The 26,978-nt window shown below is 50.6% G+C and overlaps 1 protein-coding gene across 15 annotated transcripts in view; it reads right to left on the reverse strand.

Annotated features, from left to right (window-relative positions):
- Positions 1–26,978, reverse strand: part of Pik3cd (phosphatidylinositol-4,5-bisphosphate 3-kinase catalytic subunit delta) — a 49,535-nt gene that overhangs the window by 3,258 nt on the left and 19,299 nt on the right. For 2 of the 15 annotated variants that reach the window (XM_074081396.1, XM_074081399.1), the window contains exons 2-24: positions 25,373–25,485; positions 20,022–20,103; positions 10,837–11,009; positions 8,643–8,871; positions 8,336–8,565; positions 7,796–7,975; positions 7,480–7,629; positions 7,039–7,128; positions 5,745–5,966; positions 5,017–5,113; positions 4,798–4,928; positions 4,357–4,407; positions 4,116–4,283; positions 3,912–4,033; positions 3,614–3,757; positions 3,378–3,477; positions 3,072–3,250; positions 2,874–2,986; positions 2,644–2,722; positions 2,036–2,203; positions 1,240–1,363; positions 812–957; positions 326–458 (exon numbers count right to left, since the gene is read on the reverse strand). In XM_074081396.1, coding sequence (XP_073937497.1) covers positions 326–458; positions 812–957; positions 1,240–1,363; positions 2,036–2,203; positions 2,644–2,722; positions 2,874–2,986; positions 3,072–3,250; positions 3,378–3,477; positions 3,614–3,757; positions 3,912–4,033; positions 4,116–4,283; positions 4,357–4,407; positions 4,798–4,928; positions 5,017–5,113; positions 5,745–5,966; positions 7,039–7,128; positions 7,480–7,629; positions 7,796–7,975; positions 8,336–8,565; positions 8,643–8,871; positions 10,837–10,977 — 2,997 coding nt within the window. In that variant the 5' untranslated portion in view covers positions 10,978–11,009; positions 20,022–20,103; positions 25,373–25,485. The other 13 variants (XM_074081397.1, XM_074081401.1, XM_074081398.1 and 10 more) reach the window with 12 other exon arrangements.

Below are 26,978 nucleotides of genomic sequence, written 5' to 3' on the forward strand. Positions count from 1 at the left end.
CACTTTGGGAGATGTAGATGGAAACCATCCCATACAGCCCTTGGTGTGCACTTGAAGGCACGAGGGAGGGCTAACCAAGGAAGGTCACAATGCATCTGCGACTGAGCAGGACTAAATCCAGCTAGTTGGCCAAACCAGCCACTTGGCACCAGATCCCACTGCTGGGGTCTGGAATTGGCATGAGGACCTTGTCAGTTTCAGTGCCTCCTGGGACTGCCGCATTGGCGCAGGGCCCCTCTTAGTTCTGCACCGTGTTCTGACAGGCTTCGGGAAGTAATGGTCATCCCTGTCACCACCTTCCCAGTGTAATCCTGCTCTGGCCTACCTTGAGGTACTGGATGTCTTTGGAGCAGCTGAGCTCAGGCAGGCCTGCTGCCCGCATTAGGGCAAAGAGGTGGAGGAAGAGGAGCCCATGGCGCCGTAGGATGGTGTAGGCTCTTTCACAGTAGCCCCGAAACCTGCAGTGGTGGGACAGGGCAGGTGAGGCCCTACATCCTGCCTGCCACTCCCAGCCCAAGGCCAGTGAGGCCAGTGAGGCCAGTGAGGCAGTCCATCCCATCAGCAGCTTCCCAGAGAGGCTGCCTGTGCACAAAGCCTCCAGTTCCTCTGACAGCCCCAACCCCAGCCTGCCTCCTCCACAACCCACAGACCTCCTCCCCACCTGTCCTAAGAGACATCATCCAGGGTTGAGGGGCTTAATGAGAACGCAGTGACACCTTCCAATCCAGCAGTCTAGGGCTGGGAACCAGGAATGGGACTGTGGGCAGAGTCCCTGTTCCTGTCCCCTGCCTGGAAACCTCTGTCCCCTCACCTTTCAAATTTCTCACTGTTATTAGTCTTCCCTTGCTGAATGACATGGACAAAGTCGTAGGTGAGAATGAAAGGGACTCGCTCACGGTTGATTCCAAACTTGGTCTTGAAATTCCCAAGAAAGTGGCCAAAATCAATGTGGAACAGCTGAGGGGAGGGAAGGGTACAGCTGAAAAGATCAGAAAGTGGGGAGTGGGAGCAGTTTGGTTGTAGAGCACTTGTCTAGCGTGCAAGAGATACTGGATTGCATCCCCAGCACCTCAGGGAGGAGGAAAAAATATGGCAGAGAAAGAAGACTGCCTCCATCTGGGGCTCCCTCGGGAGATAGGGAAACCAGTGGGGCTCAGGGAACTCATCCAGGAAGTGTGCGGGCAGAGGAGCCACAGGCTAGGACTGGGCCCAAGGGCAGTAGCGCACACTGCACCCTACCTGCCCACTCTCACGGATCATGATGTTGTCACTGTGCCGGTCACCGATGCCCAGCACATAGGTGGCCACACAGTAGCCAGCACAGGAGAGGGTGAACTCTTCGATAGCTCGATCCAGGGCCTCCCTGGGTGGGGAAGATTGAAAGCCATGGCCACACCATTGTGCAGCTGCTTCCACCAGAGGTGGAGTCTGTTCCCCTCCCCTTCTGTCTCGCCAGGTGGTTTGCTTTAATCAGTCAGCAGGCTAGAAGTGTGGCTAAAGTGGTGGAGTGCCTGCCATATAAGCACGAAGTCCTGAGTCCCCGGGACAGCCAAATGAACAAAACAAAACATCCCAGAGCTTTTGGCCTAAACACCCCGAATATTCCCCCCACCTCTCACCGCTCATGACCACTATTAACAGAGGAGAAGCTGAGGTTGATCTACTCAATGAGCAGAGGCCACATGGAAAGGCAAGGCTGACAGCCCCAAGCACTCAACTGGGGCCAACTTAGACCCTCCAGGCTCAGGCAAATCCCAGATGACAGAAGTTGAATGAACCATTCAAGCAAGACCTGCACAACCACTCAGCTGAGCCAATAAGAAATGGTTGATTTAGGCCCTGTTTTGAGTAGCTTTAACAGCAATGGTAAGTGACACATGGGAACAGAGACCTGCCCCAACCCAGACGCCAGCTAGTTCTTGGCAGAGCCAGGCAGCAGACAGAGTCACAGGCCTTTCCCCTCACCTTGGCTCTTAACAGGCCAGCCCCCACCCGCACGCATCGCACCTCTCAGGAAGGGGGTCCTGAGACCTACCCAGGGTTCTTGGACTTGAGCCAGTTGAGCAGGGCATCCTTGTTGAAGGCAGCTGTGGCTGCCATGTTGCTCTTGTTCAGCTGGATGTTGGCAATGGTGTCTGAGTGGAGCACCACCTCGATGAGGCCTGTGCGGTCACCCGTGGGGAGGCAGCCATAGGGGGTCATTCTAACCAAGTTGGAGGAGGGAAAGGCAAATGCCATGGTCAAAGGCTGTCCCTGGGGTTGCTGAACCCCAGGGACTTGAGGCACCCTAAAAAGCCACAGGGGACACTGCCACTCAAGTTGCCGAGAAGGAGGGGAAACTGGGCTCCTGACTCCTCAGAGACCCAAGATGGAGAGTGCATCTTGGCTGAGCTCACGTTGGGCCTGAAAAGAACAAGCCAGGGGGGCTCAGAAGAAGATGTCACTGCTTCCCAGGATGGGGCAGGAAGCCAGGAAACCCAGGAGCAAGACAGATGCTTGGTACCAGAAATGGCCTTCCCCACTCTCCTCCAGCTGCTCTGTGGCCTTCCTGCCTTTGCGAGCTGGCACAGGGCTTTGACCAGGGACCCCTTCAAAGGCATAGTTTGAGGGCTGGTTCAGACTGAACGGATGACAGGGCCCCACCTCAGGTCCAGGCCCTCCTGCTTCCACAGGACATCCATGAGCTGGATCATCTGTAGAGTCAGCATGTCCTGGCGGAGGTCTGCGGTGGCCAGAAGGAAGAACACGAGTTTGTGGTGGGTTCGCCACTCCTGCCCTGCCCAGGCTCCTAAATTCAGGACGCTATCTTTTCAGTTCACCCCCAGGACCGCTCCCCGAGCAGGACAGGGATGGAGTGGGCCCGACTGGCTCACCATCCCCGTTCTTAAAGATGATGCCCACGCTGCCAGCACTGCCCGCCTCCTCGCCGCCGTACATAATCCACAGGGGCTTCATCTTGGAGTCCATGAAGGTGCATTGCTCCACACTGTGGCCAGACCGCAAACAGTTGGCGAGGGCTCATCCACAGGCCCGAGGCGGGGAAGAGCCCGTGGGCTGGGCTGGGGGCTCACCAGACTTCTTCCAGCAGGGTGCTGGGGTCAAGCGGGGACTGCAGGTGGGACAGGGCCTCCAGATAGGCTTCCTGGCGCATGCACAAGTGCATCAGCTCCTTGGTCTGGGGCTTGGTGGTCTTCTGGGAGCTCACCTTTACAAAGTCGTTCAGCGACTTCAGCTTGCTCAATGCTTCCCCCTGGTGGGGACAGTGGAAGGGCAGCAGTGGCCGTGAGCCTCAGCCAGCCCCTGTGATTCTTAAGAGGCCAGACCTGACCCTGCCTGGAAGCGGCGCCTAGCCGTGGCCAGGGCACCCCCAGCCTCACCTGCTTCATCAACACCTTCATGTGGTGGGTGCTACCTCTGCAGTAGGCCTCCATGAGGAGGCCAAAGCGTAGGGCCACAGATGGCACATGCATCTCAGAACTAAAGGAAGGAAAACAGGGCTGAGCCTCACCGGGCAGGGCCACAAAGCCCCTGCCCAGCCCAGGTAGGACCCAGGGTGGCCAGGGAGTCAAGCAGGCCCAAGGTCCCAAGGAGCCAGCCAAGTTCATCCAGCTACCGGAGGTGCCAGAAGAGGAAGTGGCCGATCTTGCGGTTGGCCAGGGCCCGGTCCAGCAGGAATTTGGTCAGCTCGCAGTCCAGGTAGGACTCATACTTGAGCACTTGCACCAGTTGTAGCAGGTACTGGAAAAGCTCGTCATCCCTGCGGGGAAGGAAGGCCGGAGATCTGCAGCTGGCGGGTGGCAGGATAGGAGGGACGGGCGGCCTGGACTGTTGCAAGGACAGGTTCATCCCCACACAGTGCCCACTTCCAGGTGGTTGGAGCAAAGCTGCCTTCACCAGAATCAGGGACTCACGTCAGTTTCCGTAGGGACTTGATGGCGAAAGAGCCCACGTGGCAGTCGGGGAAGCTGAAGTCCAGCAGCTCCAGGGCGCTCAGGACCGGAAGCTCGGGCCAGGAGCACAGCAGGTAGAGCATCTGGGGGGTGTGATGGTCAGGTGGTGGGCAGGCGGTGGCAGGCCATCCCCAGCTCTTCCCTCTGGCACCCCTCTCCACCCACCTGGGCCACATCCTCATGCTTATTCCACTTGGTGACCAGCAGCAGACGGGCCAGGGCCTCTGGGAAGTGCTCCTGGACTTCGTGCCGCAGCTTCCACACCAGGTCCTTCTCATGTTCATACAGCTCCCCAGATCCCCGCCGCTCCAGGATTTCCCGCAACTGCAGCTGCTGAGGGGTGCAGGAAGAGTAAGGACTCCAGCTCTGCCCCTGGCTCCACACCCCACCCAGGACCCCAGCTCACCTCCTCCTCGGTGATGCGGCCACGCTCCTCATGATGCCCCAGCTCCAGGATCTGCAACAAGCAGCCCTGCTCTCAGCGCCCTGGGTATGGGCTGGCCCCGGCAGGGCCCCAAGCAGGGTGTCTGTACCTTGGCACTACTGCCCGTTACTTTTGCTGGTGGGGACAGTCCTGGGCATTGTAGCATCCTTGACCTCTACCTCCAACATGCAGGAACATCCCTCCCACTAGCTGTGACAACCCAAAATGTCATTAGACATTACCCAATGTCCCCTTGTGGGCCACATGGCTCCTGGAAGCCCCTAAATGGGCATGGTGACCCATTAGCAGGCACCTGGGGCACATCCTGGAGTTGCTGGGGTCTGCTCTCTGAACAGCTCCAAAAGCAAGGCCAGGAAAGCCCATTATCTATTCCTATAGCCTCCAGGAAGGGACCCCACTGACCTTCTCCAAGGCAGGATAGTACACAGGGTGGGGGGCCACCTCAGGCAAGCAGATGACCAGGGCGGCAGCACTCTCTGTGTTGGGGTTGCTGCGTACAGTACCCACGGGGTTCAGCAGCTCTCCTTTATCATCTGAGCGCAGGGACAGACGGAGTTGTACAGAGGACGCTAGCCCTGGCACCCTCACTCCCACAAGCCTCTCCCTGGGGCCTGGACCCACCTGGGACAGAGGGCCACATGTACAGGCAGCGCTCCCCAGTCTTGAGCTGATCCTTGTAGTCGAACAGCATGAGGTTGGCCCAGGCGATGGGGCAGTCCTGGGGAAGCACGTGGGCAGGTCAGCTCGTGGCATGGGTCTCCTCGTGCTCATCCCATTCCACAGCGTGAGAGAGAAGACCCAGAACCCCCCCTGGAAGTTCCCCAACTTTTAGACCTCTAGGAAGACCCAGCTTGGGAAGAGAGAGGACCTTCTGACTCCACTTTCTTGTTGGGGTCCCAGTGACGAAGTCGGCAAGGCCCCTTCTGCTTCTGCTTGCATCCCTGCTCCCAGCTTCTAGAGAAAGCCCTGAACCAACCTCACTGGCCCCAGTGCTGGCCCCCTCACTCTTCCTGAGTTAGCAGGGCCAACGGGTGAGCTGTATCCTGGGCCTGGTGACTCCGGGCCCAGCCACGCTCCTCCACAGGTAGCCATTCACTTGACCCCTTTTGTTTCCCTGAGGACACCCAGGAAACTGCCTCCAGGACCCTGCAAGGACCACAGGTCTGGGTCAGGCTGCTCACAAGCTGTCACTCAGGCAGAGTAGAATGGGCAGGGAGGCTGGGGTCCCCAAACCCTCCCAGGACCCCTGTCCTTAGGCCACCCACCTGTGGGAGCAGGATGGCTAATGGCCTTACAAGGAGTTGTACTGGCCATCGGAGGCCTGGACCCCTCCCAGTCGCCCTACCCACCGCCTTCTTTGACTTCTTCTTGGTGGAGCGAGCCTTCTTGGTCTTCTCAACGACGGCGTAGAGTGCAAAGCAGAGCCGGACCATGCGTGGCAGGTCACAGATGTTGATGTCAAATTCCAGCCGCTGCTTCCACACAGGCTCCGAGCACACACTCACCTCTGAGCTGGACACCGTCTTACACAGCATCTCATTGCCGTGAAAGAGCCCGGCCTGCACCACCAGCTGTGGGGGAGGTGGTGCCAGGTGCAGGGTGAGGGGTGCCAAGACCTTGGACTCCTCTCCCTTCCCAGGCCCTTCCCACCAATTCCTTCCTCAAATGTCTTCATTCTTTTTTTTTTTTTTTGGCGGTACTGGGGTTTGAACTCAGGGCCTTGCGCCATGCCTCCAGCCCTTCAAATATCCTTGTTCTCATGCGGGTCTGAATCTGCTTCCTGCATGGAAGAAGGTGGTCTAGCAGAGAAGGCCAAGCATGAGCAATCTGGTCTCAGCTCTTCTGACTCAAGACCTCAAGGCTTATCCCTTTGCCATTTTAGGCTCTGGCTTCCCCAAGGGGGTTTGGCAAGTCCAGCAGGGTCCAGGGACCCTGCTGGCTCTAATATCATCCACTCTTGGGTGCCCATGTGGGTGAGGAGGGGTTTTAGTGCCACCTTTCCAACCCCAGCGCATGTCCTGTGGTTCTACCCCACCAGCTCATCCCAAGAGTCCTTCCTGTCCAATCATCCATGATTGTACCAGCCCTGCCCAACTTCCAAAATCATCCCAAGAAAAAGTGACCCAAGGCAAGAGGCCCAGCCTCCATGAACCCAGGCATTGCATCCTACAAATGGGACATTAAAACCTACACCTGGCAGGTATCTCTGAGGATGGGGCATAGGAAAATGTGTTGAAGAGACAAAAGAGCAGCACACTGTCCTTACAACCCAGAGAGGACATGACCTCCAGTGGATGAGGCGGCAGACACTTTTGGGTGCTGCCCGGGTGCAACCCAGTCCAGCTGAAGCTAACCCCTCCTGGTCCCTCACACCTCCCCAGACAGCACCTCCTTTATCCCCACAACCTCTACCAAAGTCAAATACCCAGAAATCGGCTCAGCCTGGTTTCCACGAATCAGTCTCCCGCCTGCTGGCCTGCTCCCCTCCCCTCTTCCTGTTTTGAAGAGACTCACAACCACTCCAGGCAGGGATGCTGGGTAATGTGGTCAGGTGGCTTTCGTGTGACACCTTCCCACTCTTCTTCCTCTGCCGCCCCTCCCGGCCACAGCTACCTTGTTTATGCAAAAAACACAGCTCCCTACCTTCATCCGCTCATCAGCATTCACTTTGCTGCCCTGGATTAGCTCAATGCAGAATGGCTGCTCCAGGGACCACAGGGACACAGAGGAAGGCTGGGGGAGGAGAGGGAACAGGGTTTGTGGCAAGGCTCAGACACCTGTCCCCAACGCCACCTTTTACCAGAAAATCTGACACATAGACTCCCAGGGGCCCCAGTTCCCTGAGGTCTGTAGAGGAGAAGGGAGTTAGCCTGGGAGCTGCCCAGGCCAGGGGCAGGCCCTATCTTGGGATGCCAGTTATGTGGGCTTCCCTTGCTCACGGCCCCAGCTCTACACTACACAGACCAGACACACCAAAGGCCCCTGATTCATGGCCCTCCTGGGGTGCTGCCCAATGGGCTCTGAGGCTGGATCACAAGCAACAGGGAGAGACGGAGGGAAGGGAAGAAGAATATGCCGTCCTACCTTCTTTGCGGGTACGGGGGGAGGCTTGGTGCGTGGTTTCTGGACTTGGGGGGTGGGGTTGCTCTGCTCGTCCCGCATGGCCAGGATGGAGGAGGAGTGGACCATGGTCAGGTGAGGGGTCAGTCCACTGTGCAGGCAGCTGCAGATATACTGGGATAGGGGTGCACGGTGAGCTGCTGATGGGTCCAGCCCCCATGGAGAGCCAGCCAGGAAGGGGATGCTCTCACAGTGACCCCAAAGTCCTGGCTCATGAGTCCTGGCTCTGATTGTCTCACTCACTCCTGCACGTGCAGAGGGCCCCCCCCGCGGGCCTCACCTGGAACTGGCAGAGGGGGTAGCTGCCGTACAGGTACTCGTGCCTCCCATTCACCTGCAGCGCATAGTCCTCGGGCTGCTCTGCCAGGGACTGCCGGAACACGGTGGCCTTCTTGCGGAGGGCACAAGCCATCAGCGCCAGGGGCATGTCTTTAGTGGACACCTGGAAGGTGAAGCTCTCCTGGGGGGAGGAGAAGGGTCAGCCCTCTGCCCTGTAGGTCCCTTGGGCTTCTGAGGCACAGGTGAGCCCCATGGGTAGCAATTGGTGTTGGCAGATGATGGCACACCCAGTCAACATAAGCAACCCTCGTTCAATGAATGGATGGACCAATGACTAAAGCCAGGTCAATCGGCCCTGTTGAGTCTGCCTGGTAGGGCACTCGGCTAATCCCCTGGGATGCAGGGAGCCCTGGCAAATCCCATCTGATGCTACTGAGAGGAGATTGAATTCAGGGGACTAAGGAGTTAAACGGGGGACAGTCCCTTACAGGCATGCAGCATGCAAGCCAGCCTCCTTTGGACACAGGGGCCACAGGCTCACCTCACTGCCCTCAAACTTGACGTTGACCAGAAGGGCCCTGTTAGGGATCCGCAGGGTGCCAGCCCCCCAACTCCTCGCCGATGGCTCCAGCTGCAGTGGGAAACTGTACTGCAGCCAGGCCTCCCAGCCCAGCTGCTGGCGGCGGGCGGCCGCCTCCTCACAGAACTGGCGCATCTTGGCTCGGAAGTCGTTCACTTCTGGGTCGCGCAGGGAGTCAAACTCATGGAGACCTGTGGGGTGGGGAGCAGGGGTCAGTGGGGGGGAACTTGAGGTCAGCCTGGGGGGCTCGGGCCCCCAGCAGAGGTACCTTTGCCGATGAGGAGGCTGATCTGAGAGTTGATGAGTTTCTTCACACGGTCGCCCTCTCGGGCCACCAGGCGCAGCATGGGTAGGAAGGGCTGGACGTCGCAGAGCCGCCGCTGCTCATCCTCCAGTTCCTGCTGTTCAGCGGTCTGGTTGACACAGGTGAACACGTAGGCCTCGGGGTCACTGAGCATGTGGAAGAGCGGCTCGTACTGGGCACGGTGCCATAGCACCTGGGAGGGATGGCCATGGTTAGTCCTCTAGCCTGGGGGACTGCAAAGGCGGACCCCAAGGAGCCAAGCCCTCTCCAGCCTCTGGGGACCGACCACGTGGTCAACAGCCCTCCTGTTCCTGCTCTCTGGGAAGGGTGCTGGGATGTGCTAAGATTCAGGTCTGGGTGGTGCATCCCACTGTCTCCCTCACAGAGTGCATGGACCACCATTAGGCTACCCTGAAGATGCTCAGAGATGACCTGCAAGCACCCTGCAGCTGACTGTTCTGGGGTTCATCCCAATTTTTTTTTTTTGGTGAGACTGGAGTTTAAACTCAGAGCTTTGCACTTGCAAAGCAAGTGTTCTACCACTTGAGCCGCACCTCCAGTTCCTTTTGCCCTGGTTATTTTGGAGATGGGGTCTTGAGAACTATTTGCCCCGGCTGGCCTTGAACCATGATCCTCCCAATCTTAGCCTCCCAAGCAGCTAGGATTAATGGCATGAACAACCGGTGGCCAACTTATCCCCTGATTTTTAAATATTGGAAACTAATGCAGAAAAGGTTACCATAGCGCCCATCATTCACACATTACCTAGGGCTGCTGTCACTGTGCCATTGCGATGGCAGGCAACAGATAACAAACATACAGCCCTCCAAGCCCACGATATTTACTGCCTGGCCTCTGGTGGAAATACAAATATGAAGAAACTGAAACCAAACTGAAGGTGAGGCAAGTCCTCAGGGACCAGAGTATTTTATGCTTCTGCAGTTTGTCACCCTTAATCACCCATGGGCAGCCCTGTGTGATGAAAAGCAAGATTAACCTTCCAATGTTTATGTAGTTTATAACATGATCAAGATGGCATAAGGGCCACTCAGAAAAGAGAAATGGAACTCTAATCATAATATTCACAAAAAGCAATGTTGCAGATACAGAACAGGAAACAGTCAAAGTGTTGACAGTGGTTGTCTCATAAGGATGGGTCACAGACAGTTTGTTTTCCTTCTTTTTTTGAGGTACCAGGATTTGAACTCAGTGCCCTAAGTGCTCTACCACTTGAGCATGCCCCAGCCCTATTTTCCTAATTTTTAATATGTCCATATTATATCTGTAGTAAGGGGAAAAGAAACAAAGAAACTCAATCTTAAAAGAACCCTTCCCAGGAAAGGGAAAAAAAAAGAGTCAGACATGGCGCACACCTGTAATCCCAGCTACTCTGAAGAGGTGGAGACAGGAGGATCCCAAGTTTGAGGCCAGTTGGAGCAAAGAACAAGATAACAACAAAAGGGTTGGGGCACAGCTCAAGTGATAAGAGCTTTTGCCTACCAGGTGCAAGACCCTGGATTCAATCCCCAGTTCTGCGAAGAAAAAAAAAGAAAGAAAACAAAACACCTCAAGGCTGGTCTATTGGTTCTATCTTTTTTTTTTTTTTTTTGCTGCCAGTTACAGCATTTAAAATTCTGAGATAAGGTCTTGTCCTTATCTCAAGCCCCAAGCGCAACCATTAAATCCTGCACTTTGTGAGGGGCACACACCTTTTGACAGTCACAGGATGATAGCTATCAAATACCACCCAGACGATTAATGCTTTGATTTGGGGTTATCCTGAAAGCTATCCAGTAAACCAAAATCAATTTGCCAGGATGTCGTCCACTCTAGCAGGGATATTTCTGAAGTGGCGGTGCACTGACAGCCTATGCCATGCGGGTGGACTGACAGCCCATCAGGATGCCACCTCGCTGGCACTGTCATCGAGGCTAGTAGCTAATAACGTAGTGATCAGGAGAGGGGAACACAGGCTGTTAAGTGGCAGTTGAATTTGGAATGACGGGTGGAGTTTAGCCGCAAGATTTTGAAACAATTCTTGGACATTTTATATCTTTTAAGTTTTGCAGCTGAGTGCCCCAGTCTGAGAAGTGATGTCTGTCTGTAGGTTGGTCTTTTTCTCTGGACCTGAGGACTAGGCTTAAGATAGAGACTGTACCTGCTTGATGGTGCTGAGGTTGGCATTACGGGACACAGGGAAGTTCAAGTAGACCCCTGTGGGCAGTAGGAAGTCAACGGCTACACTCTGATTCTCCTCCTTGGTCCAGAACTCCATGGGGCAGTCCACCCCTGGGGGCATCCTGTTTTCTTACTTCTCAGAGGCCAGCTGTCCTGCAGAAGGAGCAGAGGGAGAATGAATTGTCCCAAGTGTGCTGTATGAGGTCTCTGGAAAACAGTATGTCTGGACCTGTCCTGTCCAGGTGGCTTATGGCTCCCACCACCCCAGGCCAGGCCACCGTCTGGACTGAGCTGCCCTCTTGGCAGTATGAATAGACTCATGCCAGACACCACCAGCCCCAGGCCAAATCATGTCCCCAGGAACATCCACATCTGGAAGCCCCATCACGGCCACCGGCAGGTACAGATGGGAAAAAGCAGGATGTCTGAACGGACACCACAGGACTCAGGCAAAGACCAAAGGCTGCAGTTCTTTGAAACATTCTAACCAGGAACCAACTGACTTCAAAATGGATGTGGTCATCCAACAATTTGTTGTGATAGCTCAGTCATAACAAACCCCCAATCACCTTTCTTATCCCCCACCAGAAAGTAACAAAACATCACAGAGACAATTAAAGGTCCTTGTGCACCCCCAACGCACTCCAGGTCACCATATCCCTTCCCCCAGCTCCAGCCTCCCCCTTCCAGGTCACCACCACCACCTGGGATCTGGTTGTTGATGGTTTCTGTATATGTTTTTAGACTTTTATTATACTAATATGTAGCCATGAACAATTACTAACATTCCTTCATGCTTTAAAATCTTATACAATGAGTCTTCTGCAACCTGTTTTGCCTACTCAGGATAGAATGTTCTTTAGATCTACCTGTGGGATGGATGCACATAGCTCAGGTTCATTCATTTTCTCTCTTACATAGTATTCCACTGGGTAAAGAAAGCTCTGTTTATTTACCTCCACTCTTGTTGACGAATCTCATGGTTTGTTTCTACTTTTCTTGGTTATTGCAAGCAATGTTACAATGTATACTGCTTGCTCATGCCCCTGTGTACATGTGAGAATACAGAAAAGTATTGTTCAAGAGAAATCCCTGAACCATAAAATCAGTGTCAATGTTACCAGTAGTCACATTATCAAAAAGGGAAAAGAAGTCTACAGTGGTGACCTACGCCTCTAATCCCAGCTACCTGGTAGGTGGAGACAGTACTGTGGTCTGAGGTCAGGCTGGGTCAAAAAATAGGAGCCCCCATCTGAAAAATAAAGCAAAAAGGGCTGGAGGCGTGGCTCACGTGATAAAACACTTGTCTAGAGAGTGAGGACCCTGAGTTCAAACCCCAGTACTGCAACAACAACAACAACAACAACAAAACAACTCTAATCTGAGCTGCTTGGAGGCCTGAGCTGGGAAGGATCTCAGTCCCAAGGAGAAAAAGTCCCAGCAGAAAAGCTGAGTGTGATGGTGCACACCTGTCATTCCAACTACAACAGGAGGATTGAGGACCAGGCTGCCTGGGGAAAATGTGAGAGCCTATCTCAAAAACAAGAGCAAAAAGGTGGCATGGCTCAAGCAGTAGAGTGCCAGTCTAACAAGTGCAAAGCCCTGAGTTCAAACCCTGGCACTGCCACACATTCACAAACACACACAAACAAGAAACGGATAAAATGAAACTTTATATTTTATTTAACCCAATATATCCAAAAGATGGTTAATTCCCACAGGTAATAAATATAGAAAAGTTACTTTAGAAACATTTATCTGTTCACAGATTTCGTATGATTTACCAATGAAAAGTAGGCTTTCCCACTCTTCAAACTCTTCTAAAACATGAGTCACGTATCAATTTTTAAACTTAAATTAATTAAAATTAACTAGACTGTTTCAAAGTTCCATTCCTCAATCACACTAGCCACATTCCAAGAGTCACATGTGGTATAACTTGTGACAGGTGCAACTAATGCCTTCCTGTGGTGGTGACAGGAGCAGTCACACCGCTGGCCGCTGGCCTTCCCCGGCACTTGGTGTTGTCACACTTACCCTCACTGCCAATTTGACAGCTATGAATGGTCCCACGCTGCTTTAATCTGCACTTCCACGGTTCTCCATAAAATGTTTAACCTCGGTAAAATAGCCTGCTGAGAAGCTTGGCCTGTTCCCCTGCGGTTATTTATGTTCAGATGAGTTTATAAACTTCTCTACCTATCCTACACTCACTCCTTTGTGGAGCTGGAAAGGTCTTCTCCTAATCCGAGTCATCTTTCTCACTTAGTTATGGTGTTTTTCTGGAGAGCAGAAATTTTTAATGTTGACGCAGTCAAATGTACCCATCTTTTTGTTTCGTTTTACCTTTTGTTTTTTGAGGCAGGTTCTTAACTATGCAGCCTAGGCTGGCCTCCAACTCACGATCCTCCTGCCTCAGCCAACTGAGTGCACTACTATGCCTGGCTTCATCTTTCAATGTTCTATGATTTTGATTAAAAAAAAAAACGGTTGTGGGCCAGGCGCTTGTGCCTCCCATCTGTGATCCTGGCTACTTGGGAGGCTGAGATCAAGACCAGCCTGGGCAGATAGTTCATGAGCCCCCATTTCCAAAATAACCAGAGCACAATGAACTGGAGACACGCCTCAAGCATGTCAAAGCTTACCTGCTTTGTAAGCGTGAAGCCCCATGTTCAAACCCTGGTCCCATCCAAAAAACAAAAAAACAAACCAGAAAAACACTTTTGGGCTGGGGGATGTAGCTCAGTAGCACATGGGTTTGATCCCCAGCAGCAAAAAAAAAAAAAAAAAATTAAAACTTTCCTACCTACTGTAAGGCTATAAGGTCACATTCTCCTGGATTTATGTGATTTTTTTGAATATAGTCGCAAGGACATGTTTGGTTTAAGAAAGACGTCCTTTGAGCGGCGGTGCCAACTGGGCCCGGGCTCATCCTTGCTGGACACAGAAGCTGCTCTGAGCAGCAGGACCTGCATGTCACCGAGCCCTCCCAAGGCCACCACTGCAGGCAGCCACTTCCTTTGATTGTGAAACCACATCCGACTCAGGGTTCCTCTTTCTGAGACTGGTGAGGCCAAAGCCTTAATCTGATTCAAAATTTAGGGGACAGTCAGAAATCCTGGTGCATCCCTTTGTGACACTAAACATACTTTGGTCAAGCTTGGGAAGTCAGGGTGCCTTTGGGCCACTCCATCTGGGAAGGCCAGGATGAGTGCAGAGGATGAGCTCCCAGGGGCTCTAACCAAAGGCCTGGCTTCTAAGAAAAACAGTTGCCTGCTCTGCTGCCCCTCAGCACTGTGGAAAGGAAGCCTTCAGCCACCCCAGCCCTGTGGTGTGGCAGAGAAATCATTCCCTATAACGACCTCAGTCCTTGAGAGGAAGATTCGTGATAGATGGCGTGTACAAAACATCACCAAATGCCAGAGACAGCCACCCATGAGATAGTGATCAACAAGCCCCAGCCTCTTTCCAAGGTGAAGTTCAGACCTGTCACCCTCCAGCAGGATGGGACAGAGATGCCAGCAAATCCAGGGATTTCAGCACTGCCCCAAGAGTGCTAATCAGTACACCCACGTTGGCAGAATCTATGAAAACTGAACACAACTGTGCCCTGGGATCTAGCAAGGTATACACCAACAGAAATGCAAGGACAGACGGGCCAGACACGTGTGAGGGCACTTACAGTGTCACCATTCACAATAGCCAGGCTGGAAACATCTTGTGTGTGCGTTGGCAGTAGACAGAGTGAAATGTGGTTACTCTTTCCTCATGAAAAGCTATAGCCCCAAGGATGAGCCTACAGACTCATACTTGAGTCTTGAGCTTGAAGTGGAGCCACAGAAGCTGGGAACCAAAAAATATGGCTCCGATGCCAACTACAAACGGCAGAACCAATAATGTGAAGTTTTTTCTTTTCGTTTTGTGGGGCTTTTTTTTTGAGACAGCGTTTCACTATGTAACCCTGGCTGGCTTTAAACTCAAGATCATTCTGCCTGAGTTCCTTGAGTGCTGGGATTACAGGCGTACACCACCACCTCTGGTTTCAAAAATCATTCTAGTGGTTTTTGACATCTGACTTCTTTCTGGGGTAGCAGAAAAGAAAGCATTTACCCAGAGCTGTCAGAACCATGTGCTGCCCTTGGGGCAGAACTTGACTAACACAGGGGAAAGCAGAACTCACAGCAGAGAGCACAAGCTCTCTGAGGCCTGAGACCATCTTTAATTACCTGGATCTAACCATGCCTGCAGCTAGATTTTACTCCTGGGCTTTTCAGTTCTATCAGCCACTACATTGCTACCCCTCTGTTCTCTTTTTTTTTTTTTTTTTGTGGTGCTGGAGTTTGAATTCAGGGCCTACACCTCAAGCCACTCCACCAGCCCTTTTTCTTTGTGATGGGTTTTTTCAAGATAGGGTCACAGGAACTATTCACCTGGGCTGGCTTTGAACCTCAATCCTTCTGATCTCTGCCTCCTGAGTAGCTGGGATTACAGGCATGAGCCACCAACTTTCCTCTTTTTTGGTTTGTTTTTTAACTTACAGCAGTGAGATAAATTTTCTACCACTTACAGTTGAAAATATGCATTTTCATTAATGAAGCAAAATTTCCACTTTTGGAAGCATCTACTATTTAGTAAGTTCTTTCCTTGGAAGTTGGTGTGCTTCTGATAGCCAACCCTCTGACCACGTGGGTGGGATGGTGGCCCCAGCCTGCAGTGAAGGCATCTTTCAGCTTCACATCCCCAGTACCTCTCACAGCTCTCACTACAACACCCTGTGTCCAAAGTTTGGAACACTGAGCTAACTAGATGCTCCAGATGGGGCCTGGGAAGTCAGGTTGTAGAAGGTTTCTGCGGAGCCTAATGTACCCCACCCCAAGAACATTTTCTGGGAGGCCACATCACTGAGCTTGTTGGCCAACCCCGCAGGCACTTCCCACAGTGAGCCAGGCTCTCCCAGCCTGTCCAGGCATGATTTCCTGAGTCTAAACGCAAGAGTTCATGATTTTCTTTGACGATTTTATTTCGTGGCCAAAACTGGCATTCACACTTTATTGGATTTGATATTTTGTATATATCACTCAGTCTGAGATATCCGTTAATTCCACTAATATTTATGGAGACCAATTAAGTGCTGGAATTATAGGAGGTACTGGGAATAGGGTGGTGATTGAGACCAAGGGGCTCTGCCATAAAGGAGCTCACATCCCAGTATGGGAGACCCTAATCCAAAGTACACAAGTAGGTTAAGCATGCACACATGGCACCACCCAGGGAAGGACAGTGGGCCATGTGGTGATGATGGAGAAGAGCCAGGAGGGGCCACCACACTCGGGAGGCTGAGGAAGGCCTCAAGAAGGAGAAGACACTGGAACTGAGGACTGCAGGGAGCCTGGCACGTCCACAGCACCCCAAGGAGAGGAGCCCAAAGAGCTAGTGGGAGAAGGAAGCACTCACTTACTTCAGAACCAACCCATGGTAGCCATTGCTGGAGGGACAGAGGGGACTGCGAATGGGGACACACATGGTGTGAGACAAGGTCTTGGCTGCAGGATCAGGTCCTGCAGAACCTTTAGATGGGGGCAGATACCTAGGCCCCCTCCAAGTGGGAGGGGCAGCCCTGCAGGGTTTTAGGCAAAGGAATGATGGTATGTGATTTCTGTCCACAAGGTTGCCACTGGCTGAGTTGTGGAAGGACTGGAGAGAAGCCGAATTGGGGAGGGGTGCGATGATGCCACTGATCCAGGGGGAGGGGACAGGCCTGGAGAGTGAGGGGAATGAGATGCACTTAGAAGATGAGACAGCTCTGATGGGAGACCCAGGGAGGAGTAACGGTGACAGCCAGGTTGGGCCTGCGAGACTGGGGGGTCGTGGGAATTTCCCGCGACAGGGAAGCAGAAGGGAAAAACAGGTGTGTGTGTGTTGAGGCGGGTAGGGGGTATAAGACAGCAAGTGCTTCATCTCAGAAAGAGCAAGTCCAGCTGCTTATGGATATGAGTGAGGCCAGCCAAGGGCCAGGATCCCAGGCTGGAGCGCCTGGGAGAAATCTGAGGAGTCAGAGATACAACTTGGGGTCATTAGGTGACAGACAGTTGTACAGACATGGGGAGAGGGAGATGTCCTAGACAGAGGGTCTGCGAGGGTCAGGACTGTCCCAAGGCCCTGGAGAGGCAACATCCCAAGATGGAGTATGAGGACCTCCCCCCATTCTCTGTCCACACCACACCTGCATCCATAGTGTCCAGGAAAACAGCACAGGACAGACAGAGCTCAGTTCCTTCAACCTCCCCACCTTCTGGCCACAGGATCCACAGATAGCTGTGTGACAACAGGGTACTGGCTGTGGGTCTCCAACACAAGACCCTGTGTGATCCGTTCCACAGCGTTCTGGAATGTTCCCAGTCGGCTGCTCTCTCTCTGATGCAGGTGAAGAACAGCCCCTTGGCTGGGACGTCTGGGGGGGTCTGACTTCCAAGAGCCAGCAGTGGAGTTTCTCCAAAGACTTTGACAACACATGAGTGTCACTACAAGCCTTCCTGCCAGCATCCCAGCATGCTTCAGGGCCCAGCTGACTTATGAGGGGAGGGCAGACAGAACTGCCCCTGGACTGATGGCCCTCTGGCCAGAGGCTGGCTCCAAGTTCAGGATTCCTTAGGAATTCCTTTCCTTCCTTTTAAGCCTCTCCCAGGGCTCTGAGCTGGCATGTCTGGGGCCAGCTTTCTAGGGGCCATCACAAGGTGGCTGATTACAACCAGGAATGCTATCGGCCTTTCTCTCAACATAATGACAGGCTTTGGGGGTCCTACAGTCACATGTCCTGGGAAAAAGGCATCCCAAGGGAACACATGAGTCACTTCAGGCGAGCTCTGTGCAGGGAACCAGCAATAAGGCAAAGGAGGAAAGTTGTGTCCTGCTTGTCTGAGTGATAAACATCCTCCTCCCTGAGGGAGCCCTGGCCAAGATAATGCCACGCTCCTTCCGGTGTCACTCGGTGGAGGAGCCATGAGTTATTCCAGAGCAAGAGTCTAAAGGCTCCCCCGGGAACTGTCCCTACAAGTTTGTGTAGAGATACAGAATGTTCAGACTCTAAACCCAACGGAAGGCATCTGTTTAACTTCTGAACTTCAAACTTACAACCCAATTAGTCCAAGAGGAGCCTCAGTTACAGAAACTTCTAGAGGTAGCTATGCACACATAATCTACCATAAAGCTAGGCTTGGGGGATACAAGGCCAGCAGCTATATGGGCGGGAGACAGAGAAGGCACCCTGCAAAAGCACACGTGGGAAAGGGGACTGGTGGCCATAGGGCTGACCTGTAGCACTGTGCTGAACCCAGTGGAGCCTTGGGCCGGGCTTCTTGACTTGGGCTTATTTTCAGCTTCAAAAATCATTCTGATCAAGTGTTTTCTTTCCCAGCCATGCCTCCTGGAGAATGAAATCGGCCCTCTTCCTCCTGCCCGACCTCTGTGGAAAGCACTTAAGGAGAGTCTGAGGTGCTCTGCCCAGAGGATGCAGTTCCTAGCAAAGAAGGGGCATTCCAGACACTTTCATCCTGTTGTCTGCTAAGAAAAGCCCAAGACCCTTCAGCCACCACTTCCTTCTAGATGCCCTCAGGAAAAGGACGGTGAAGGAGGGCCAGCCCTCTATGGCTCGGTTAATTCGGCAGCTATTTACTTGTGGATCTTCCATCAGGCATGGACAGGCACCATCTCTGCTCTTAAAAGATTTTTAGTCTAATGGCCAAAGACAAAGACAAAAAATCCAAAGGAAGCAAAAGAATAAGCAAGATGATTTCAGAGAATGAGAACTGGACTGTGAGAGAGTTGCAGGGAGGGTCCCCTTTGGATGGGGGTCAGGGAAGGGTCCTCAGGTGAGGCTCCATTGAGAGTGAGGACCCAATGAAAGAAGGATCCCTCAAAAATCTATGAAATAGGGTTCAAGCAGTTAGAACAGGAAGTACAAAGACCTTGAGGCAGGAGACCAGGTGACCAGAGTCCCAGCTCCACGGGGAGATGACCAGGAGAGGTGGCTAGTCTGATCCCGCAGTGCCTTGAGCCTTGAGTCCAGGTTTCACTACAACTGCACTGGGAGGCCGGCCACTGGAGGATTTTGGGATGGGAGAATGGGTGGACTGCTATGGCTTGATTATTTGCTCTTCCAAGGCTTTGGCTGCTGTGAGGAGAGTGGGGGAGGGGGATCAGAAAGGAAGAAAAAAATCAATGAGGAGATGGCAGCCAAACCCCAGGCAGGAGCAGCAGGGCCACATTAACCAGGGAAGAGTGCGGTCCTGTGCCCCAGAATGCCCAGTCCTCTTGGTCTTAGACCTAGAAATTGTGGAAACCAAAACAGCTATGTGTATTAAGACATTCATTATGATTTTGTTTGTAAAAGTGATAAATCAAAAATATTAAGGTAGCCAGACATGGTGGCATACACCAATAATCCCAGCATTCAGAAGGTTGACATGGGAGACAGCCTGGGCTACAATAGTGAGACCTTGTCTCAAAAAACAAACAAACAAACAAAATGAAAGGAAATGGCTAAGAAGATTATCACACCTGAGCTCAATGGAATTGAATATAATATTAAAATGACACCCATGCATACCACAGGGCACCGTGAATAAGGTTAAGTAGAGCAGAAATACACATGCAATTATTGACACATATGGTCATGGACAAATGACTTCAGAAAGCAAAGAAAAAATGGAAAAAGCTTTATGGATATAATAACTTTAATTTTAATTTCTTATGAAAATTATGCATGCATATGACTTTAAGAATTAATTAAAACTAAAACTTGGACAGGTCTGCAGCGGTACATGGCTGTAATCCCAGCTACTTGGGAGGCAGAGGCAGCAGGATTGCAAGCTGGAGGCCAGCCTGGGCAAAGTCAGTGAGACCCCATCTCAAGAACAAAATCCAAAGGGGCTGGGGGCATAGTTGAAGCCGTCAAGTGGCAGAGTGCTTGCCAAGGGCCTGGGTTCAATCCTCAGAACAGGGGGAAAGAAACAACTAAAAATCATAGCAAATAACATTGACCTGACCTCCCCTTCTGCACACAGACACCCAAATAAACTCCAGTTGTTTCTCGGAGTATTTATCTTTACATATCTAAATAACAGATCTATATTGACATTTCCTGATTTTCAACTTTTAGCTGCTTACCTTAGAAAATGAGCTTGTGAGGGCTGGGGATGTAGCTCAGTGGCAGAACACGTAACTAGCATGAGCAAGGCCCTGGGTGTCACTCCCACCACCACAAAAAAAAAAAAAAAAAAGAAGAAAATGAACCTGTGCTGTCATACACATCAACATGCATAATCACTTCCTCGTGTTCTAAATACAGCTGTGTGACCATTTTCTGTTAAGTCAACCTTCAGCATCTACACTGTCATGACTGTAAAGAGTACTCAAAGCTAAGCCCAGAGCTACTATGATTTTATTTCTTCTGTTGTTCAACTTTTTGTTTATCGTAATTTTTTATTTTCTTTGTTTTTTGATGTACAAATCACTAACTCTACCACACTCTCAACAGAACTATAAAATTCCTCACAATATAACAAATGTGTCAGCTAACCCATAAGCTATTTTTTTTTTCTGGGAGCTATGCCTCTTGGATTCTCAGCTATCTTGCTCTGTACATAGCCCAGCTACACTGGTCTGTCCTGGGCTTTCTCTTCACTGTCATTATGGGAATTCCCTTTGTCATTCCCTCAGCTAGTCAGTTCTTGGTTGCATGTGAGGAAAGTAGCGTTGTAGCTCAGTGGTTAGTGCCTAGCATTCATGGGGCCATGGGCTCATTCTCCAGCACAAAAACCAAAGCCAACTAACCAACCAACCAAAGCTGACTCTCACTAATTAATCAGAGCAGTAGTTCGCAGATTATTGACACACTTACTGCATAAGAAGTCCCATAGTTCTATTAGAGAGTTTTAGGAAGAATTTGTGATTAGTACATTGAAAACAAAGCAAGTATAAAGACAAGGCAAGCCAAGCGTTTGTGGCTCACTCCTATAATTCTAGCTACTTGTAAGTCTGAGATCAGGAGGATCAAGGTTCGAGACTAGCCCAGGCAAATACTTCATGAGACTCCCATCTCCAAAATAACTAGAACAAAATGGACGAGAGGCGTGGCTGAAGTGACAGAGTGCCTACTTTGCTAGTGTGAAGCCATGGGTTCAAACCCCAGTCCCAACAACAACAACAACAAAAAGACAATGCAACTATCAACTCCAGTAAAAACAAAAAGTTGAACACAATAAATACAACTACAGTACATTATATGGACCCCACAATGCAGAATCATGTCTGATGGCAAAACCAAAATTTCTACTGAGTGCTGGGTGCCAGTTTGTACCCCTGACACTTGTGTGCCAAGAGATCAACCTTTCAGTCCAGCACTATTTTCCCACCATAGTCATGGCACAGAGCACATTCTTTATTCTCCTATTCACTGTCAAAAGATGACACAGATGCATCTCATCAGTGGAGCCCAGTGGAGTGGTGAGTCACTGGTCCTGGCTACAAGAGAGACTTAGCAGAATTTTTTAGTTCTCGTGGTGGGGTAGGTGTTTCCTGTGGTTTTGATTTGGTTTGTCCCCATATATATACTGGAATCTTGGTCCTCAATGTGATGATGGTAAGAGGTAGGGCCTAATGGGAGGTCCCTAGGTCATTATGAGTGTCAGTTGTTATAAAAGCCTGAACCTAGCCCCTCCCCCCCTCTGGTTTCCAGTTTTGCCATGGGATCTCTTCTTCTTGCTCTTGCTCCCATGATGCCATTCATCATAAGGCCCTCACCAGGGGTTGATCCAATGGTGCAACCTAATCTTGTACTTTCTCAGCCTCTAATAAAACTGTGAGCTAAGTAAACCTTTTTCTTTGTAAGCAGTCTGCCTCCAGCATTTAGTTATAGCAACAAAAATTAAATATAGTGTTATTCTTATTGTTTTTTCACTCACTCCCAAGACTCAAAGATAAAAGCTGAAACATGGAAAGCCATTTGACAGCTGAGCCAAATGGGAATGACAGACAACTGCACACTGAATCCATTCATTCTCCTTTATTGGTTTACTCCCTGATGTTAGCAGAGCATATCTTCTAAGAGCTTCCTCACAAATGGGTACAAAGGGCCAGGCACAGCTCACATTTGTAATCCTAGCTACTTAGGAGGCTGAGATCAGGAGGATCATGGTTCAAGGCCAACCCAGCCCCATCTCCAAAATAACCAGAGCAAAAAGGACCAGAGGTGTGGCTCTAGAGGTAGAATGCCTGCTTGCAAGACAAAAACCAAGTTCAAATCCCAGCATAGCCAAAAAAAAAAAAAAAAACCCCAAACTGTCTTACATGTACTATCTTAGATGAATGATCAAAAACAGAATTCTGGGCTGGGAATTAATCTCCCTTGGAGGTTAGATGTGTTAACCTATTGTCTTACAGATTTTAGTGTTGCTTTTGAACTGTCCAATGCCATTCTCTTCTCTGGTCTTCCATATGGGGCCTTTTCCTTTCTGGCTTTTAATAATTTCTTTCCATCTCTGGAGTTTTGAGAATTCATGATGCTGTCCCATAGTGGGGCCTTTTATTGTTCATTGTGCTGGGTCCACTCAGGCTCTCATTTTAATGCAGAAATGCCTTCAGTTCCAGAAGGTTTTTTTTTTTTTTTCTGTATAATTTTCTCTCTCATCTTTTTCTGCCCCTTCCTCCCTCCTTCCCTTCGTTTTTTGGGGTTTTGTTTTGGCAGTACTGAGGCTTGAACTCAGGGCCTCGCACTTGCTAGACGGGTGCTCTACCATGTGAGCTACTCCTCCTCCAGCCCTCTCCCTTCTTTTTTCTTTTTCTTAAGCTCCTAACAATGATTCTCTTACTTTTTCTCTCTCCAATCTTTTTGTTCTCCTTTCTGAAAATTTATTTTTCACTCTTCTATTTCTTTTATTGAAAGTTTTATTTTGGCTGCCATAATGTTAACACCTGGAAGTTAATTAGTTTGTTAGTTTGTTTACTTATTTGTCAAGGTGCTTAAAAAAAAAAACAACAAGACTAACCGTGTCCATGACTTCCAGGTCCCTTCTTTCCATGTGTCTGGGTCTCTAGCTTTTATGCTAGAGGACTCAGCCTATGTGGGACCATCCTTGGCTGCACAGCCAAATTTAAGAAGGAGGCACTAAGCCTGATCTTGCTGGTAGGACTGGTTGTTTAGGGGACTTCACTGTGAGGTGACAAAGCACCCAGCCAACTTATCAACAGGGTCCCCCTCACTGTCAGTGTCTAACATCCATCTTTCTTGTGAGGTTACTTTTGAGGCCTAGCTCTAAGGCAGGGGGTAGTAAGCCATGCGGCCATGCTCTCATACTCTCACTGTTCAGTTGCAAACTTGCAGACAATCATCCTTCTCTCACTATAGGCCTTCCCTGCCCTGGGACACCCTCCTTGTCACCTCCCCTGCCCTTTACTGGGCCTCAGGAACTCTGACTGGAGGCTGCCTGCAGGAAACCTGTCATCTTGGATGGGTCTGTTGCTCTAACACACTTTCAGCTAATGTGCCTGTTTCCAGCCCTCCCTGCAAAAACCCCACTGTTCCCACTCCTGAGGCGCTGGTGGTGCCTGAGAACACATCAACTTGCTATCTTTCCCACAGCCCAGTAGCTCAACACTCTGCTCAGTTTTTCTCTCACCCATCTGCTTTCTGTCCTCCAAAATTCTTGTTCACATTCTCCCATCATTTGTTTTTCTGTTTTCTAAAGGATTTATATACTTTTATTATTTATTTATTTAGACGGGATCTCACTATGTAGTCCAGGCCGGCCTGGAACTCACAATCCTCCTGCCTCAGTCTCCCAAGTACTCCCGGGGTGACAGAAGGGTGCCTGGCTCTATTTTTTATTTCTTTATTTTCATTTCATTGGAATTTTTGAGACAGAAAAGAGACAGACATACACATTCGGTTATATCTACGTGAAAGTCTATAGTAATCTTTGACAATAAAAAAAGCAAGTTATTTGGGGGGCTTTGTTGGTTTAGTGCTGTTCTGAGGATGAAACCAAGCCTTACTTATGCTACACAGGAACTACCACTGAGATAGACCCCCTAACCCAAAATCAAGTTTTAAAATTTATGTACACAGAAGATTCTGGGAGGTAGGAGGAAAGACATTCCTGCACAGAATCAGTTCCTTCAGGAGGTAGCACTATAGAAGAGTGATGCTTGCAATTATTGCTGTATATTCCAAATTTCCAACAGTAAATCATATTTTTCATAGATAAATGTCTAAGATCAAAAATTATTAAAAGGCATTTTCTAAAACAAAGACCAAGATAGCATAAACAAGGGTGTAGAAGAAACTCATCCCTCAGTGTAGGTCTACACAATCCACAGTTTACGCCTCTGTTCAGAGGAAGTCATGGAGTGCCAACAATGCACCTGAGGTTTCAGCAGAAGGTGGGAGTGGGACCAGGTACAGGAGTGGAGGGAGCTCTGGGCTAGTCTCTGTCTACCACAGTGGCTGTTTTTCTCTACTTTATAAGTTAAAATTCTGCTTAATATTGAAATTTTTAAAAGAGGTCCGTAACCAACATGAGGTTGAGGTTGGGGACCTGGCCTACCCTGAAATGATGGCGGCTGCTTAGGTGGAATGTTTCAAGTGTGCACAAAATTTACAACGTGGCCAGAGATCTGGCAAGGGGATCACTAGGCCTCTCCATCATGGAGCTCACTAACCACACCCAGCACCTTAGGACTCCAATGGGGATGTTTGGTTAATGGCCATCCATTGTCTTTCTCTGGTCTCAGTTTCTTCATTTGTACAAAAGGACTACATTCATCTTCTAAGACTAATGTTCTAGAAGCTCTGAAGAGCACCCTATCTCTGATCCAGGGACTGCCAACTCTCTAGAGACACAAAGTGCCCACCCAAAGACCCTTTGAAGAATAATACTGAGTTATAAAAATTCAATCTACCTCCTTTGAAGAAACGTCTTTTTTTTTTAAACAATTTTTTATTTCTTCTCTTTTTTGGGGGGGGTACTGGTGTTTGAACTCAGGGCCTCACACTTGCTAGGCAGGCACTCTATCAATTGAGCCACTCTGCCAGCCCTGGAAAAATGTCTTAATTTTTCTTTCCAAATAGGCCAAAACTCCCATGACAAAAGTCTGTATCTTACTGATGGGGTTTCCAGGCCCCTCAGCCCAAAAGCCATCCTTCTTCCTTCCTCCCCCCAGGTAGCAGCAGCACTCCTCTCTTGGAAAGCTGACTGAGCTCTGGTTTACTTCCTCCTTATTCACTCCTAGCACAAATTTGGCTCATCTCTCTCTCTTTCTCTCTTCTGGTACTGGAGATGGACCCAGGGCCACACTCTGCCACTGAGCTATACGCCCAGCCTCTGAGCATAACAGTCCTACATGGGAAGTCCTCTTTTGGCTGGAGAGACAGAGAGAGTGGATTTTCTTCAAGTTCTTAACTTATCTGCAGAACAATATTTCTCCTCCCTGGCCCTCACTGCTCCCTTCCCCCAACCTACCTCTTTGGGATGGGCCAAGAAAGACCACCAGCAGAGGCCCCCCTGGCTGGCAGATTAAAGGGGCTTTGGTGTCAGCAAGCTTCATCCCACCCTTGCCCGAGCTCTTTATATGCCTGAAGAGAAAAAGAAAGAAAAACATTTTTTTTAAATAGAGAATTTCAGAAACCTGTGCATTCTCTTACAAGACATTAGCTCAAAAGTGACTGCTTCATCTTGGTTTCCCTTCTTGCTTGATCTGCCCTTCTAGCCACCTGTGTCAATGCCACCCCCAGCTCCCGCTGGTGACACTGAAGGAGCACTTTCACAGCCTGTGGCAGGGATATACGTATGATGAGTTACATGGTTTTTTAGAGCTGTTTGTTGGTTTTGTTTGGTTTTCGAAAGCAAAGTAATTGATCTGAGCCATGCCTGGGTTGGAATGCCATTCCATGGCTACAAAAGGTAGGCTCAGAAATTTAAGCTGATTCCCTCTGTGGATCTCTTTTCAGAGCCCAGGACTAAAGGAAAATTCATCCATTTTGGGCCGGAGATCAAAAGGAAGGGTGTGAGGGGAGGGGCCGCCTGCTCTGTGCATCCCTGGTGTTTCTTCCTCTACCTCCTGCACTCCTAAAAATAATCTCACCCCAAAGGGTCAGGGAGGACAGTGGGAGGAGGAAGGGCACCAGTGCTCCAGCCCAGTCAGCTGAATTCCAGGAGCAAGGGCTGGTTCCCTCTCCCAGTCCTGACCTTGGGCATAGCGACTCCACAGTGGGGGGACTTCAGCCTGGAAGCCACTAGGTGGTTGGGGAGGGCCCTTGAGCAGAAAACCTAAACTGGTTTCTCCATCAGACAAAAAGCAGAGCCCCAAGAACCCACTGCAAAACGGTGTGGATTATAGGAATACATTTCCCAGGGCCCAAGCTGGAGTCCCTGGGCCTGCCAGCTATTTCTTGGCAGGATGCTTGTGAACCTTGCTGCAGGAGCCCAGGAAGGAGGAGGTAGATGGACCCTGACTTCAGCATCCAAAGAGAATGGCCAGGGCTCCCCCAATGCACTTGCCAGCAGAGGAATGGGAGGCCAGTGCTAAGGGCTAAGGAAGAAACAACTTCCCTTGCAGACCAGTGACAAACTGGAGATAGCAATAGTAGCGTGGGCTCAGGGAAACGAGAAGTGAGCGCATGGGCAGAGCTTTCAAAACAGGAAAGACAAAGCAAAACGCATGATGGAGCCGAGAGAAGGAAGAGCTAGAGAAGCCAAGAGAAGGATTCCTCCTCCAGAATTCAGGTCAGGAAATCAGGAGCCAGGACAGAATTCACAAGCAGGCGGCCAGGGAGGCGACTCCCCAGGAGACAGCTGACCAAGACCTCCAGCTTGGGTCTGTCCTCCTCCTCCTCTAGACCCTCTGAGTTCAAGGGCAAAGCTAGGGAGGCAACGCTAGGGAGGGACAGAGCCAGAGCACGCAGGGTGGCTGGGTCCCGAATGGGGGCAGGGGGAGGGGAGACGCGCGCATAACTGCTTTGGTCCCTGACAAGTAAACAGCTTGTTCCAAAGCGACTTGTCCTGGTCCGGAACCCACTGAGGGCCCTGTTCATCCCATCAAGGGGAGAAACCAAGACACCCGGGATTC

The sequence above is a fragment of the Castor canadensis genome, chromosome 7, assembly GCF_047511655.1.
Source record: "Castor canadensis chromosome 7, mCasCan1.hap1v2, whole genome shotgun sequence".
In the NCBI taxonomy this organism is placed as follows: domain Eukaryota; kingdom Metazoa; phylum Chordata; class Mammalia; order Rodentia; family Castoridae; genus Castor; species Castor canadensis.